Source organism: Neolamprologus multifasciatus, chromosome 5, assembly GCF_963576455.1.
Source record: "Neolamprologus multifasciatus chromosome 5, fNeoMul1.2, whole genome shotgun sequence".
NCBI classification, from domain to species: domain Eukaryota; kingdom Metazoa; phylum Chordata; class Actinopteri; order Cichliformes; family Cichlidae; genus Neolamprologus; species Neolamprologus multifasciatus.
The window spans coordinates 8,760,285-8,777,898 of record NC_140443.1 but is presented as its reverse complement, the minus strand read 5'-3'; the positions used below and the strand labels follow the sequence as shown (position 1 = coordinate 8,777,898).

Sequence of the window (17,614 nt, the reverse complement as noted above, 5' to 3'; positions counted from 1 at the left end):
TCATTACCAGAGGGGATTCCCTCCCCTCTCCCCACATGGGGAGGCAATATGAAGCACAGTGTGGGATGTAGGCTAATGATGGCATACAGACAAGCAGGCTTTGGCAGCAGTGGTGCTTTGTTTACAACCTGGACCCAGCACTGCCTGACTGCATTTCATTTTTTCAGCCACAAATATGAAAACCTCAAGTTTTCAATCAGTGACTGGCACCGCTGAATGGAAAATAAGGGTCTTTTTAATTTAGGTCTTGGAATATGTATTTTATATTTTTCCATTTTTCATCCAGTTTAAATTAGGATCTAGTTCTTTGCTTTAATGGTGTTAGATATATCAGGTTAATATGTAAAAGCATTTTTAATTAATCCGTGTACTGCCCTAATTTGACTGTTTGCTGCCTTTCTTGTTATGCAACCTAAGGTTTCAATTAAAGCATTTAAGCTGTTTAAACAGATGTTTAAAAAATGTCTTTTAACTCACTCACTGGTTTGCTCAAATATTTTGTAACCTTTTGTGGGCTGTTCTGCATTTGCCATTTTAAGGAATAGCATGTGGTTTAGTGAGATGGCAGATTGTTTCCAAGTCTCCTTTGTAGCCTAAATGGGCTGTAGAGCTTTGCTTTGGCTCCTAATCTGCTCAAAAGAATGAGTATGTGGAGGAAATGGCTTAAGAATTGCAGCATGGCAGCAGCATTGCTCCTTATTTAATTACTTCCATTACACACTCGTCCCACTTCTGCTCATTTAAAATCCTGAACCTGTTCACTCAACCTTCACCTCTCACTTGCTCCTTTTTCCTTGTAGCTACGTTGACTTAATGTGAACCTGTATAACCTTAAGGCTAGAAATTCCTCCCTCCCTTTTCCCCCCTTTTCTAACTCATACAGCGATTGTTATTCTTTCTGATCCCCCCACCAAACATGCTCATTAATCTCATTCTTGACACTAGTCAGAATCTTAATGAGTTCAGATTCTCTTCTTGCTCTGAGAGCTTTTTTTTTTTAACTTCTTCTTTTTCTTTTCTTTTTTTCAATTAACTTCTGGACTTTGTTTAAACAAAAGAATTTTTGACTTTTGCTTATTGCTTATTGCTTTTGATTGCTTATTTTCCACCAAGGGAGGATGCTTGATCTGCTTCCATCATCTTCACTTTTTATCAGCTGCCATGCTGAAATCTTCTCCACCTTGTCTACCCGGAGAGCTCTGAACCTTTTTCGTTCTGTGCTAATGGATAGCAAAGCACCAAGGGACCAAACCTAAAAAGGCTTTTATGGAAGGACCCTAAATCATTCCTCCTTATTCTTGTGACTGACTGAATGGAATGGATTCATTATTTTATTTTATTTTTTTTTTAAATTTCATTCACTCAACACTCTTGGACTGAATGTTGACTTAATTTAGGCTTGTAGTGTCTGCTTACCCCTTATATTTATGCTAAATTCAGTGGAGTTCACTGTATTCCTGAAACACAATTTTATGTGTATTTTTACATGAAAACAGAGGTATCATTTATTTTCCAGCTCGTGTTTGTATCCTGCATATTAATTTCATGCAGTCGGACAGCATATCCGTCTTTGAGAACAGACAGCAGAGGTGTAACTTAAGCAAAATGACAAGAGATATCCTTATGTTTGTTTTGTAACTTGTACTGACTTTATATAACTTTAGCTTGGCTCAGTTTATTAAATGCATAAATACAAAGTAAACAATGAGATGAAAACTCCCTTCTTTGAACAGTAAAAGCAAAGGGAGTATAAACTGTTTGAAACTTAATAAAGAGAATGGCATAAGGGGCTCTTACATAACCCAGCAGCAACAAAAGGAAAGCGGCTCCCCACAAAGATGGTATGTCTTGTTTTGTATGAGAGAGAATGCTTAGTATCAGAATATATATGTATATTTTGTGTAGTTTGTCAAACTGGGGGCTGGACAGTCATGGCAACAGGGATGTGGGTGTCAAATTAAGTCGGGGTAAAAAAAAAAAGAAAGTTAATGATTGGCTGCAGAGTTCGACATGATCTCTTTCATGGTTTCTGCAGTGAGAGATTATTCAGGTAGTGGCTGTAGTAAAAGATTGCAGTGACCTACAGCTTACACTGGGCTGGTTTGCAGCTGGGTGCGAAGGATAAACTGAGCACTGAAATGCTCACTGAGCTGGGGGAAAAAAGTGAAACTGGTAATTCACTGGTTGATCTGCATTCCTAACCTCACCTATGGACACGAGCTCTGAGTCTTGTCTGAAAAAATAAAATCACAGATACCAAAATGGCAGAAGAGTTTCTTTCAAAGCATAATAAATTGGTAGGGGCTCGAAGTAAAACAACTACACTTTCATGTAAGGTGATTCAGGCATCTGACTAGTGTGTTTTCTGGACTCCTCCTGGGTGAGGTGTTTTGAGCCATGGGAATGGCTCAGTGTATCACAAGAGCTGGAGGTTGCAGGGGAGAGGGAGGTCTAAAGGTATTGGTTTAGACCCTGATCAGGAGCAGAAGATGGATAGGTGTGATAAAGATTAGTTTCAACTGTAAAAGTACGTAAAACAATGATTTTATAGTTATGTAGTAAATGTTTTTGAAGTCACGTACTAATTTGAGCAAGCTGAGATTTTGAGATTATTTTTCTTTACATTAATATAAAATCCACAAAACTTGGACCTGGTGAAATCTTCATAACCAGAGTTCAGAGTTTTTATTCAGAAGAGATTTTACTTAATTTGAGTTCCTTTTTTGGGCCTTTTGATCATTTATGAGTCTAATTTGCATTTTGTTTTGGTGGCAGGGTGATGCACTAATTAGTACTTACTTATTTTTCATACTTTAAAGGGATTGTGGCACATGTGTCAAACTGAAGACGTAGGGGTTCAATCCAGTCCTTTGCAGGTTTTAATCCAGCCTGCCAATCAGTTTAGTCTTTGAAAAACTTCTTAGTCATTTGTAAGTTTTCATGTGAATCTCCTTTTTCATCCTAGAACCCTGTGGAGTTCATTTAGTTTAAAATTTTCAAAGATCTTTAAGTTTGACTTTTTTTTTCTTTGAAATTCCCCACATGTACTGAGTTTTCAGGTTCATGCTTTTAAGAATTTTAAGATTGATTATTTTACCTTGAGCTATTTGTGCTTGACTAAATGATATGACATAGTTAGGGATCTTTGGACAAGTTGTTGTTAAGAATATCTGGTATATGTAACCATAATAAGCTGTAAACTGTGTATGGCCTTGGATGTCACCAACCGTGGTAAAATAAATTTTATTGCCCTTGACTTATAGTGCAACATAAGACTAAAACAGTTTGGGTATAACTTTGATGCGGTAGATGTGTCACTGGTCTTACATTTACCTGGTGTTGAGTGGTTTATTGACAGCCATGTTCAGGTGCATCTTGTTTCGACTACTTTGTCTCCATTCAGTTGTATGTAAACATAGAAACCTAAAGCATTTTTGCAATCCATGAGCCAAAACTCTGGGTTAATAATTATTGAGTTGGTTGTCTAAAAAAATTACTAATTCCAACTTCTTTATCAGTGGCAGAAACAAGCTTCCATACATTCATACATTTTTTGCTTCTTTCTTGAAGGCACAGGAGAGCCATTCAGAAGAGCCGGGGGTCAAAGGTGAAAAGAGCAGAGGGCACCATGGAGAGTGAGCCAGGGGCCCCTGCTTCCACTGCCAGCAGTACCGGGACCACCGCAGCCACCACCACGTCCACCACCAATTCCTCCAGCACCACTGCTGTCAGCAGTAATAGTACCTCTAATACTACTACGACTACTACTAGTTCTACCACTTCCACTAGCATTAGTAATAGTAGTAGCAGTAGTAGTAGTAGTACTAACACTAGCAGTACTTCCAGCAGTAGTACTACAGCTGGAAGACCGGCAGTGCCTCAGATATCGGTTTACAGTGGAATACCTGACCGTACAGTACAGGTGAGTGTTTTGGTTCTGTAATAAATCTGCTGAGAGCTTAAGTTGAGGTATTCTGTGTAACATCCTGACACTCTTTGCTCTACTGCCCTCTGTTGGTGTTTAAAAGTGACATCGTTTTTTTACAAAGCGAATTGATGAAAAAGGGAATTTGTCTTCCCAGTAAAGGATCTCAAATGTGTGGTAATGTTGGAGCATGTCTCCAATTTGAAGGAAAGAATGTTTTCTGTGCTTTAGTGCTTTTGACCCCTTGCCCTCGGGGTAAGCCTCTACACAGGCTTAGCCTCCCTCAGAATTAGGTCCACTCAACTTTGAGTGCTGATGGTTTGACAGCAGGGTTTTTGTTAGATTGAGTCCTTCTTTTCACCCCCTCAGCATGCTGACAATCACAAGGCAATCACTATTGTCACTGAGCAGCACTGTGAGCATAAAGGACCGCTGGAAATCAGTTCATGCATGTATTTCATCTTTGCTACTTGTGCCCGTCAGCGACACATTGTGGGTCCGGATGCTTCTGTGACACTGTTGACTGCAGGTCAAAATCCTTGGAAACATGGCAGAGGGCACTTGGAGAGGTGGTTTCCCAGTGGTAGGGGTTTAACTTTCTTAGAGTTGTGTCTGGCACAGTGTGAAACCTTTCTGTCCCACATTTAGGGAAAAAGAATTGTTTGTATGTTTGCAGTAATTGGAGGTTTTGAAACCCTGACTTCTGTCTCCCGATTAGTCTGTTAAATAGGCAGTGATGCAATCAGTTCAGATTCAACACATTTTGATTGGACCACATTTAGGATTCGATAAAGATATTGCACACTAATGACTATTGCTTTGGTCTATAAAGCATTTTGAAATACTATCAGGACAAGATTTATAAGCTCAAGTGATAAAATAATTGTAAATCTAAAACCTTGTAAAGTTTGTAAAATGTTAAATTCATAATAACTTAGTTTTATTTAGAGCAGAAGTAAATGTCTAAAATAAAGCATAAGGGTATTATTATTGTTAGGGATGCCGCTATTATATCATCTGAACATATTTTTATATCATAGATATTTAGGTTACGGTAAACGTTTAACTTGGCAACAAATTTGTTTTCTAAAAAAAGTTATTAAGCCTCATGCAATTCCAACACATAAATCAGAAAATGCACCGTGCAATCGAACTGACATTTCTTGATGTTGTTTACTGTTATCACACAATTTCCTTTTCATTTTTCCCACCAGATAATCTGCATGAGGAAAGATCCTAGTAAATAAAACTGCATTTAATATGGGGATGTATTAGCAACTGTTACTGGTATCAGAGTTTTTGGGTTGCCTGCTTTTTTTTTTTTTGTATGCCTTTGGCATGGTTCTAGCACCGCTGTATGTTTGTAAAAGAGCAAATCATTTAAAAAAAACCACAGGTAAGGCTGTACAAAGAACAGAACTATTTTTAGTATAGGTGTGATGTTGGTGGCTTTAAGCGGTTGTATAATAGAAGAATGTGGAGAGTGTGGAGGTGGGTGATACAGCCTCAGATTATATCACAATATTTCAAAGAAATTTGCAACAAGTGTTTTACTTGTGAATGAAGTGGTGCCAGCAATAGCAGCATTATGGTGCAACAAGTCACACAGGTATTGTTTTCCAAGGAAATTTTAAGTAAGTCTAAAATAAGTGTTTAATACGTTCGCAATAACTAAAGTAACCTTGTAACTCTTCAGAAACCTACACAACATTGTCACACAATAAAACTGAAGCTGAAAAATATTTTCCACCTTCCACCATGTAATTTGGGTCTGCTCTCTTTCTTTTTTTTAAATCTGTTGCTCCAAGGCCTGCTTTACCACTGGTTGAATTGGCCAAACAATATGCAACTGAATCAGTAATTTCTATCCACTGCTTGCTCTTCTTGTCATATGAACTCCAACGAGTGCTCCAGTAATGCTTGGTTGAGACATTTCTTTACTTTTGTGTCGTAGATCACCAGCTGCACCAGTTTCCTCTTTGCATGCCTTCGTAGCATGGTTATACTTAGGGTGTGTTTTTGGTGAAACAGGTTTGCCTTTTCCATGTTCAGCAGGGACGGTTTTCTTGCATAATTTGGAAAGCATTGTTATGTTGGAGGATGATGAAGTAGCTCCCTTTTAACAAATCATCACTGTAGGCGGACACATGGCTGTGGCTGTCAGATATATCTGGGCTTGTCTACTTGTTGTGCGATTAGATAATGTAAACACATGGCATTGCTATAGAAATAAAATTATAAAACCCATTTTCTTTTCTTTTTATTTATCATGTAAAAATTTGTATTGAGATTACCCACATGGTAGAGGCACAGAGGCTTTGGTTTGCTTTGTTGACATATCATGAAGAATTGATGTTGTTTCGAGGTGACTGAATCTGTGATTCTTTGGATTTTATGAAAGTTTAGTTCAGATGTAAAAGTCAAATGTTTTTTTTTAAACTGGTCATTTTTTTTGCACCTGTTTTTATTTGCAGGTATTCCAGCAGGCATTGCATAGACAGCCCAACACAGCAGCACAGTACTTGCAGCAGATGTATGCAGCTCAGCAGCAGCATCTGATGCTGCAAACTGCAGCCCTCCAGCAGCAGCACAGCCTCAGCCTGGCTGCTGTACAGCAGGTCAGCAAGCAGGCATCACAAATAATTCATTCTCTCGGTTTAGAGATGATGATTGCAGTTATTGTTGACCTGCTGCAAAACATGTTTCAGAAGTTGTGCATCACTCACCCTGTCCTTCTGCCTCTCTCTTCCTTTGCGATAGGCCAGTATCGCGGCTGGCCGGCAAAGCTCTTCACAAAATGGCACTTCATCTCAGCAAACAGGATCTACTCAGGCTACGGTAAGTGCAGTTTGGAGTGCTGCCTTCCTAAAAGCCTCTTTAAGTTATCTTTGTCCAGTTGGATTATCATCGAGCCAAGTGATGCTAGCAGCTTGGTTGCTCCTTCTGTTTTACCTTTAAAAAGATTCAAGTTTCTTTTTGATTTTGTACGTATTTAGCTGTAAGAAATATTAGCAGAATGAACACAGTTCAAACAATTTTTTTAAAATCTTTTTTATTAACTATTTAATTTGATGCTGTCAAATTTAATAGTTGGGGGATATGATGCTTTTGTCTCAGAACTCCCCACATCTATTCAGGTATTGTATGTATAACCTAATAATCCTGATTATCTCTCCCCATAGATCAACCTGACCACGTCTCCAGCGGCAGCTCAGCTGATCAGCCGAGCTCAGAATATTAGCTCAACCCCCACCACTATTTCCCAGCAGGCTGTTCTGCTGGGCAGCCCATCGAGCCCCACTCTTACACCCACCCAAGCACAGATGTACCTGCGTGCACAGATGGTAAGACTACAGAGAAAAGAAATGGCCACAGGCACATTTACATGATCCTCCACTTTATGCATAAACACTAGCACACTCGTATTGCTTGATTTAAATAGGCACAACTCTGTTCTTTGGAGGCCCTGTGTATGTGTTTATGCCATTCAGATTTCTTTTATTGTCATACAGTCAATACATCACAGATGCATTACTGAACAAAATTGCATGCACGGAGAGAAACTCGCAATAAAAACAGGGCTGAGTTAAAAAAGAATAAATGAAGGTGTTATTGCACATGTATAGAACATTACATACATAAATACATAAATAAATAAAATATACAAAATACATATTGTGTTTGTAAGTAATTCCACTGTAAATGGCGTGTTTTGTTGTCATCTTGCAGTAGAGTAGGTGGTCAGGATAATGCGTTTGCCTACAGAGAGCTCTTTGCATACATGGAAGTCGATGTCTTTAACGTGAATGCTCAGAAAACATTTTTTGGTTTGTGTGTGTGTGTGTGTTCTCTCTTTCTCTTGTTGAAGGAATAGAAAGTGGTTATTTTGGGTATAGCTGGTTTTGAGTGATGCCAGTTGGAGTTTCCAGATTGTACAACTGATGGCAAACTGAAACTGGCAAAACAACCTGCTTATTACGAGCAAAAACACAACATTATCAGATGTCTGTGATGATTGCGGCAGGAAGCAAACTGCATGTCAGTTTAGTCATGGACTTTATTTCGAGCACAGTTTCCTGGTGCTACATCTACTCATATCAGTGTCCCAAAATATTTTCTTTAGTTTCCTGTTTTGTCTTATCATACACCAGAGGTTAAAAACTAACTAAATATACACACGCAGCACCCCATGATTAAATGATCTTCTGTCTTGTTAAGTTTTTTACTTTTGTAAATAGTGTGTTTTAACATTTATTGGGAGCCTGTGGCCCTTATTCAGTGTCATGCCCAAGGTACTGAGTCATATTTTCTAAAGCAGAATGGATGCTCATGGCACAGCTTCACCTACTTCATAGGTGCATGTTTTGGCCTGTGGCTTTCATCAGGTCAAAATGGTTATGGCCATTATTCAACACCATGCCCTGGGTACTGAGACAGTTTTCACAGGTAGTTAGATACTGATTTGGTGATATAAGTCTTTGTCATCATTAAAATTGCAGTTTCACTAGTTGGTGGGGGAATATGATCAGTAATGACACAGGAGAGTAATTTTAGTTTACGGTTTGCTTCTCCTATTTTAGTTCCCCCTTTTTTAATGTGTGCCAAACTTTCCAGGCCCAGGTACAGGTGGCGAGGAGCCTAGGTCGTGCTGTTCCTCTGTCCCCACAGCTCATCTTTACCCCAGCTGCCACTGTGACGGCTGTGCAGTCAGACAGCTCTACGCAGGCCTCCTCACAGGTAATATTGCTGGAACGTATATTACCACTAATAATACAAGAGCGGTCTTTTATCTCGCCTTAACATCTTTTCCAGCTCCCTCTCGTGAATATAACTTTATACATTTTACACATATGTAGCAAAGCAGTAATCCATAAAAATAAATATTAAACTTAAGAGCTTTAAATGAATTTCCAGCATTTTACAAACAAAATTCTTATGAACATAGTCAAAAAATCCACAGCTTGAGCCATTTGTGAATCTTGTCTCTCTTTTTGTATTTTGTCTTAAGAATCAGGTACAGAATCTGGCCATCCGTGGCCAGCAGGGGGCGACAACATCCTCCTCTCAGACTCAGATGCCACAGGCTCTCAGTCTGAAGCAGGCCCCTGTGCCTATCCAGCCTGCGTCACTGATCAAAAACCCAAGTCAAGGTACCCAGGCCTCAGCAGGGGGAAAGACCAGCTCCTTAGACAGTCCCTCTGAAGGAGGGAAGAAGGGGGACAGTGCAGCAGTCACAGAAGTCCGAGCTATAAACATGAGCCGCAGTGTCACCGCTGTGAATGCTCAGCCTCTGCTTGCTCCAGGTAAGAGAAGTTTGCATATCCACAACATTAAATCCCATCCATTAAAGAAATGTCTCTCACACAAGTGAGAGAAAATAATAATAATGATGGATATTAGTAATGCAAATAACCAACCAGTTGTTTTGGGTTTGTTAACAGGTTGTTTTGTTTGATCTTTAAAAGTACAGGAAGTAATACTTTTCTTGTTCTACTTACTGCTGTCACTCTTTTTAATCAAGAAAATTGTCTGCAGCTCAACCAATATTTATTGATACATGCAGCCTTAATGTGTTTTAAACCTAATGCTTTGTGCGCTTGCCAAATTGTTTGCAACACAAAGTCTTAAAAAACAGCAATAAACTCTGTGTAAGATATCAAGATGTGCTTCATAGGTCTTGTTGAATATGAGTGTTTGTATTAAATGGCAGCATTGTGGTTCAATTGATGGCACCATTTCCTCACAGCAAGAGTGTCCTGGGTTGAAACCTTGACAGGGCCCTACTGTGTGGAGTTTTGTCTGGGACCACTTAATTCAAGTTAAAACTTGTGGCTCCACAGTGTAGTGGTTAAAACACATTTAACACGTGGAAGTTCAAGGCCAGGAGAAGGAGGGTTATGTCAGGGAGGGCATCTGGCATTAAACTCTCTTCTAAAGGCAGTGGTGACACTGCCATACACTCTAGACAATCTAACCAACATGTGCAAGCAACACTGTAACATAACAGATTACATTTTAATGTCCCTAATCATGTATTTTAGCAACAGTCTTATAAATCAGTGTTTGTCAGCTCACTGCTTTGATTCTGACTAAATTATATCAGCAGCTCGACTGGATTGCCATGAAATTATGCAGAGCAGAGATTGGTGGTCACAAGAACATGAATCCTAGTGTCTCCACTGAGTTTCCTCTTCTGTGTTTCTTCAATCAAATTGTCTTATAGCCAGTAAAATCTTTAATCTCAGTGTATTTTAAATGCTGTTTCTGAGCACATCTTAGATAAAACTTCTTGTGCTGCTCATGCTATGTGTTTTGAATGCACCAATGTTTTCCTCTGAAAACATGTGGTCCACAGAGCACGTAAGCTCTAAAACTGCAGTGAAGTTATGGTTTCATTTTTGTGGACAGAAAAAGGAAACTGACAAACTGTTTGCCGGCGGCTGCATGCTTCTGTTATGTATCAGATGTACATTTCAAACCTCAAGAAAGATTTTGGCTTTGTGACAGCTGTCTTATATACATATACAGAGCTGTGCTCTAGTGTTTATAGTGAGATTAGATGAAAAGACATTTCACACATGGACGTTTGAAAGCTTTTTCTTGGCTGTTGCCGTGACTTGTCGGGGCCTGCTTCACAAATCCATTCACTCACTAAATGGGTGAAACCAGCTCTATTAGAGACAGCGTGTTGGTTTTGTGTCTGGAACAGTCTAGCTGCTTTGTGAATTAGAAGCTGTGAAAGGCACACTGCCATGCAAGAGTGTTTTTAAACCACTTATTGTGTAATTGAAAGTCAGCAGCTGTTTTTTCTTTTTTTTAATGTTTTTTTTCCCCCTTTTTAGCGTGAATGTTCTAGCAGCACAAGCTGATTACGTCAAATTAAGTCCCATTTGTTTGCATGATAAGTCCCTTTAGATGCATTTTAAAGAGGGTCCTCATAGGAAATCACATCTTACAAAATAATTTGTCTGTCTGTGCATGTGCCATATTTATGTCTGTATGACTGCATGGCTGTAACACTCTTTACATTTATGGTTGGTGGTGTGTGTGTGTGCGCACTTGGGCTTGTGTGTTTGTGAAGAGAGGGGGAGGTGGGGATTATCTGTGCACGTCGGTGCACAACTGTGTCTTGCTTTGTTTCAGTAATAGATTCGCATAAAATGAAAGGGAGGATGGAAGCTGAAAATCTGGCAGCATGCTGTCTGGGAAAAAAAATTACCATGGGTTGCCATAGCAGCAGCCCACGAGGGACAGGTGTGCACATGAGATGCTGGGGAGTTATTACTGTGTGGATCAGGAAGAGAAGAGGCAGCGTGGCTGGCTGATGGGATTCGGATTAGGATAAAAGCTTGGATTCAACTTGACTGTGGCTGGGTCAAGATGCACTTTGCTTTAGAGGGTAAAATTGGTAATAGAAGGGAGCAGACATTATTTTTAGCTGCAGGAAACCAGAGATTTTGCTCCATGTTGTTGGTGGGTAATTTCACCCCCTGAGGATGGTTTTGGTTCATGAAAGATTGTAGAGGTAATTGCTACTTAGCATTTTATGTAATGTAATTGATCAGCAATTTTAGTGATTTTAGTCTTAATAAAATTATGACACTTAACTGTTGCATTTCAAAAGTAGCTCATTGCCAGGAAAATTTAGATATTAACTCAGCTAGTGGTTTTGCACAGTCCACATTCATGATATCAATTATTAATAGTTTCAGTTGGCAAATGAACCACCTATAACGCTGCAATGTTACTAACTTTGTTGCTAGTTACTACACTGACATTGACTGATATTAGACGTTTAGCCTAAATTCACCTAACAAAATGGGTGGTGAATTTATGCATGAGGCTTGCAGACTTTAGAAGTGTTTAGAAGTGTAATATGGTAATTATGGTTTTTGCACAAGTAAAAGGAATAATTACATCAATAACCTTGCTTTAATTAGTTTTTTATGTTTTAAAAAAAAGAATACAGTACATACAATATTGCATCTTTGCAGTGATTTTTGTTTTAAACAGGACTCTCCCGGCCAAACAAGGGGTGAAAAATATCCATCATAATTTCAGATTGATAAATGGATTCATAAGTAGTAGAGCAGGGTAAAATGACCAAAAATATTTATCACGATATACATTTGAAAATTTGTGATAACAATATAACTGACGATATAATTGACACTAGACAAAATACTTTACAACTCCACAACTTTGTTAGTGCAAAAAAAACAAAACATCAATGTATTTTCACTTAAACAAGCAGCTGTTTTTTATGTGCATTAAAGTTATATAAAAATATAACAGTGCAAATTCCTTGCTGACAGTTTAACCAAAAGGCATTTCCAGTGGAAATTGGCTGACATATCCTCAGCATAACCATGTATAATATCCACAAAACTTAAAAAAGAGGTTATACACACACAATACGGTAATATTATGTTGAAGCACAGTACGTATCACTCCGCGAGGCTCCTGACTAAGATTGCCGTAATGCTCCGACAATCCATCAAGCGGTGCGGGTTCATAGCTTAGCAAAGTCGTACAAAAACATTTGACAGATTTTCGAGCGCCGTGTACCACAGAAAATCATTTCGAAGTCAGTAAACACAACAAGAATTCATACATAAGGCACACAGGATTATAAGGGGCACTGTCGATTTTCAGAAAAATCAAAGGATTGATTTTAAGTGTGCCGTATTTTCCAAACAACACGGTAATAACGACAGCCCGCTAGCATGCTCTACCAAATATAGAGCTTTGTTGTGTATCTGACGGACGAAAGCTAAACCAGTTCCACACCACTGAAGTTGCAGCATTTTTACAAACCAATTCTGGTTCATCCGTTTCATTTAACAATCCGCTTTCGCCCTTCTCATTCGCCGTTGCCGCCATGTGCGTATGAAAACAAAGGCACTGCGCATGCGCGTTTGACCCATATTCTATCGCGATATTTCATTTTCTTATCGTTGCCCAACATTATACCGGTATTATGAACGGTATGATATGACCCAGCCCTAATAAGTAGGTTCAATAATTCATGTGAAGGATGCCTTACAGCCTCCCAAAGTGAAAAAGAAAGAGATAATAGATGCATTTAAAGGGTTATAATTCACTTAACAAAACGGACGTGCACCTCCCATCAAAAGACTCCTATTCGTGTACCCTTGTTATCGCCACAAATAGAATCTTAAGAAAAAACAAACACCTGACGTGTCTCATTTCTACCAAATCTGTGTTAAATCTAACTCAGCACAGAACAAATTGATTAATTGTGGTTATGCTGAGAGTTTGTCAGATTCACATTCATGGGAATTGAGGAGGAAGTAAATGTTAGGCCGTCTGGCTTGATGCAGCAAGTGTATGTCTGTCATCACCTTCTCTCAGCAACAAAGACTCGGCACCACACTATAAAACCACAGCAGGGAAACCCCGTCAGCACTAAAAAACTGGAAAGATGAAAACTTTTTTTTTTTCTTTTTTTAAGGGGTACTTATGTATAAAACCTTTACTGTACTGTAAGTTTTGAAGCCAGTTGAGAACTGGATTCATGGAGCTAATTTTCCTTGCTAAACAATCTTCAATCCTTATTTGGAATTGTATTAAAATTAGGAAAGGTGACTCAAGGTCTACTGTTGCTGTGGTGTTATTGGTCAATATTTTTCAAGATGGTAAGCCAAAGCAGGAGTCAGTGAAAATGTGGAAACTCTGGGGTTTTCCAGGGCCTGGTGCTGCAAAAGCTGGAAGGAATGTATACTGTCCTCAATTTCAGGACATTGCACGGCAATACACAGAGTAAGAGGTCTACAAACATTCACAACCTTGGGGGTGGAGGGAGTGGGCTTCCGCATACTGTAGACTATATGATTTGTATGTATATATTGGTTTGGGGTGCCTGAGTAATTCCAGTCCTTAATCTTAAGACCTTGAGAGGGAATAACATTTAAATGAATTTCCAAACCTTCCTCTTCTTTCAAGACCTCTTTCTGTTACTCATTAGAGGCTTGGGAAAGATGTCAGGATTCATGAGAAGGGGCTGATTGTATCCGGTGTGTACTGATTCAGAAATCCCCCTCCTCCTCCCTTACAGAAGGCTAAGAGTCTCTTGATACTGCAAGTTTGACGCAGTTTAACCCCCGCAAGGGAGCTTTCTGCTGCCGTTTTGTTCTTTGATCACATTACAATAGAATAATCATTAATAAAATAGGTAAATGTGCACACCATTTGTTAACTATTGAATATGGCAACCAACAAGTTAAAGATAGACATACATGTAGCAGGCTCTGCTACTGTAATTGGTCCTTTCCTGACTGTTTTATATCTTAAGATGGTCAGTTTGTAATGACAGAATTATACTCAGTCTCCAATACCCAATGATCAGTTAAACTCAACAACAGCAAGCACTAACTTTGAGTAGCTGCCTTCTTGCTACATTCAAGACTAAGAACAGCAGACTGTGGCTCCCTCATAACTTTGGATGAACATTGTAAAATGGCAGATGCAGCAACCAACTTGCTTTTCTTGACAACTTGTGGTGTTTGGAGGTAGTAGGTTGACTTCATAGCCAGAGCTGTCTTAAAATTATTACACTATTTTGTAACATCAGTGGATGTTACACCACAGTGGGTCATACAAACTCATGTTTCTGCCGTGTGAAGATGTCCGATGTTAAAATCAATTCAAAACAATCTCATTTTCTGGTCCATTTACTTGGTATTTACACATAGTATGATTTTATGTAGCACGTCTATCATCATCGTCATTCTACCACTTTGTAGAAAATCCAGTTTGAAGAAATATTTGAGTTCAGAACAAATGTTCATGTTATCCAGGAGATTAAGAATCACCACAGTCAGTAGGTTTATTTTTATTTTAGTGCAACCATAAGGCTGCACTAAAACAGGGTTTGTGTCTTTAAAAAAATTGATTTCTGTGGAATTTGATGCTCGCAATCATCATGTAGAGCAGGGGTGTCAGACTCATTTTAGCTCATGTGCTGAATACAGCCCAATTTGACCTCACACAGGCCTGACCAGCAAAACCACAGCATAATAACCCATCAAAAAAAAAACAAAAAACTAAACTCTCAAACCATTCCCATTCAGCTTTGTCTCAATTGTTTCACATTTGGTGTGTTGCAATTTTTAATAAGCTACTGTTTTAACTTAAAGAAACGCGTCAGTGTGGCTCCTTGGCTTAACCATCTTTGGGGTGGTTTTGGCCGGCAGTGTGTAATGTCTTTGTCAGAAGGAAGGCTGTAAAAACTGGACATGATTCAGAGCTCTGGCTTGAATGGCAATTAATGATTAGGACACTCTCATGATCTATTCTTGTGCTCCGCTTATCTGTAGTTTTCACACTTTATGAACCTTTACAGGAGGCCTGATCAGATATTTTTAGGAGACTTGTTGTAGAGTTGTTGTAGACTGTTCACTTTGCTTTTCTACACTTATTTATTTTGGCTGTCTCAGACAAGAAGACAGTTGAGTTTAAAGTTGCTAAAATGGGAATGAGTGGACTTTTGTTTGCCGTGTTTTTATTCTCTTCTACCACGCAGACTCTTTACATTAAAAAGATGCTTTAAATGAAAGGCTTTGGGGCTGTGATGCTTGAGTTGACAAAAAAAGCATGTCTCCACTCATTTCTTTTTCCCACCCATGGGCATAGTTGTTGAGTTAATGGATATAATTTTCCACGGTCTGTTTTTAAAGTTTGTTTTCTTAAAAACCCTTTAATGGTTAGCATCTAGCTGGCTTTATCCACCCATCCACATCTTATATTTATCCTTCTCTTAACATAATAAATATTAACTGAAGGTTTTCATCGACGCCACAGCTAACCAAATTTTCTGTCAGTGGGTTCCACTGTGTCTCACCATGTGAAAATGAAAACTCTTCTCAGCGGTCCTCGTACCATTAAAGGGACTAATGACATGCAAACTCTGCTGGATAGAAATGTCTATATTTTCCACGGCAGGGTACAGAGTGTGGTTACTGCCTCACAGGGAAACTTTGAAACCAGATGGAGCCTGTCCCACACGAAACAATGCGAAAAGAACAGGGGGGCGGAGGGAGGGGCCGAGGGGGATCTAAGACAAACACTGATGCACTTGGCAGTTTTCCACTCTGGGATTTACTGTGATGTTTATTAACATAACCAGATGCACCTCTAGGTTCACATGGCTTATATAGCAGGACCTGCTGTTTAGTAGTTTTCAGGGATAACTCTTCATTTTTTGGGGGATTTTTAGTAATCAGATTTTTTTTTCTTTGTTGATAAAATTCTTAGAAATCAAGGAGGTGTGTGACATACTGGAACCCACTGACTCATCCTTAACTCTATACAGGGTGTCATAGATAGTTTGCTCTGCATGTTTCTTCCTGAGGCATTTCTAATATTAGACTAGCCTCAGGCTACTTCCAAAGAACACTCTCCCACTCGCACATGCTCCCACAATACAAGATTGATGTGCTGTGTCTTGGGCTTGGGGGCAAGTTATGAGCTCAGGATGTCCTTTTACCCACAGCAGCACTGACAGGTGGTGACAAGCCATTTTAAAACTATTTGTGAGTAATGGTCTGGCCAACACTGCAACAGTGGGCCTCTCTATGCACCTTTCAACAAGCTCTTAATATTATATCCTGTCAACAAGGGACTTACAGGTGAAGGCGCTGCAAAACAAGCTCTTTTGTGCAGACGTCTACATTTTTCAATGTTTATGAGCCTGAGGCGCAGTTCTCCGGATATCGAGAGTTTGGACAGTTGTCAGCATGCATGAAATAAAGAATGCTCAATGTATGACAATGACTTGCTTTGTAAGGATATTTATGAACAGTTCTTTTTCTTACCAAATAGTTTTAACAAATAATCCTAGCTGAAATAAAATCACTTTCAGAAATAAGTGTTGGTGTTCTCGTTCCAGCATACACCCAGATTCAGCCACATTCTCTGGTTCAGCAACACAAGCAGCAGCAGCAGTTTGTGGTTCAGCAGAGCCAAGGTTCCCAAAGGACGACGGGCCAGCTGCTGCAGACTGCCTCCGTTCAGCCGTCACAGCATCCTGTCCCCGTGCTGCCCAAACCTGCTCCTCACCAGCCTTCTACACCGAGCCAGCAGGCTACCATCTTCCACTCCACTATCAGCCCACATGCCCTCCACTCCTCCCTCAACCATGCCAAAGCTCAGCCTGTCCAGCTCACTGCCATCAACCTACAAATCCAGCCAACGGTACGTACACAAATGCAGATTAATGCCACACACAAAAGAGCTTGAAGACAAGATTTTTGTAGGTTGTGAAAATGCTGCAAGTTTGACACAAATGGGCGGCCTACCCATAAATAAACAGTTATAACAGGTCAAAAACTCCACAGATAATTTTTCAAGGAGGTTTCTTATGCTTTACCTTATTGTCTCTTGTTTATTTGCAATGACAGTGGTGGGCACTCATATTAAACGTGGTCATTACTTTAAATAATGACTGTGCGTAATCCCTGTGAGTCACAAACTCAGACTTAAAACTGCTCTAAATGCTCAGTTTTAGACGTTTTTTCCCCCATTCTTGGATCTTTATAATGGCAAGGTGAGCAAATATGTCTAATATGGTGGTCTTACTTAATTACCTGCTGTTCAAACTATGTCTGACTGCTAGCTCATCTGAAAAAGTTGACTTTAACCTGAGAGGATGTGGTAGCTGAACCTAGG

The 17,614-nt window shown here is 39.4% G+C and overlaps 1 protein-coding gene across 2 annotated transcripts in view; it reads left to right on the top strand.

Annotated features, from left to right (window-relative positions):
* The window catches only part of phc2b (polyhomeotic homolog 2b (Drosophila)), a 39,153-nt gene that overhangs the window by 10,459 nt on the left and 11,080 nt on the right, over window positions 1-17,614 (top strand). For both annotated transcript variants that reach the window (XM_085159131.1, XM_085159130.1), the window contains exons 2-8: window positions 3,571-3,922; window positions 6,400-6,543; window positions 6,686-6,763; window positions 7,108-7,269; window positions 8,540-8,662; window positions 8,934-9,228; window positions 16,836-17,140. In XM_085159131.1, the coding sequence (XP_085015257.1) occupies window positions 3,629-3,922; window positions 6,400-6,543; window positions 6,686-6,763; window positions 7,108-7,269; window positions 8,540-8,662; window positions 8,934-9,228; window positions 16,836-17,140 (1,401 nt within the window). In that variant the 5' untranslated portion in view covers window positions 3,571-3,628. The remainder of the gene's footprint in view (window positions 1-3,570; window positions 3,923-6,399; window positions 6,544-6,685; window positions 6,764-7,107; window positions 7,270-8,539; window positions 8,663-8,933; window positions 9,229-16,835; window positions 17,141-17,614) is intronic.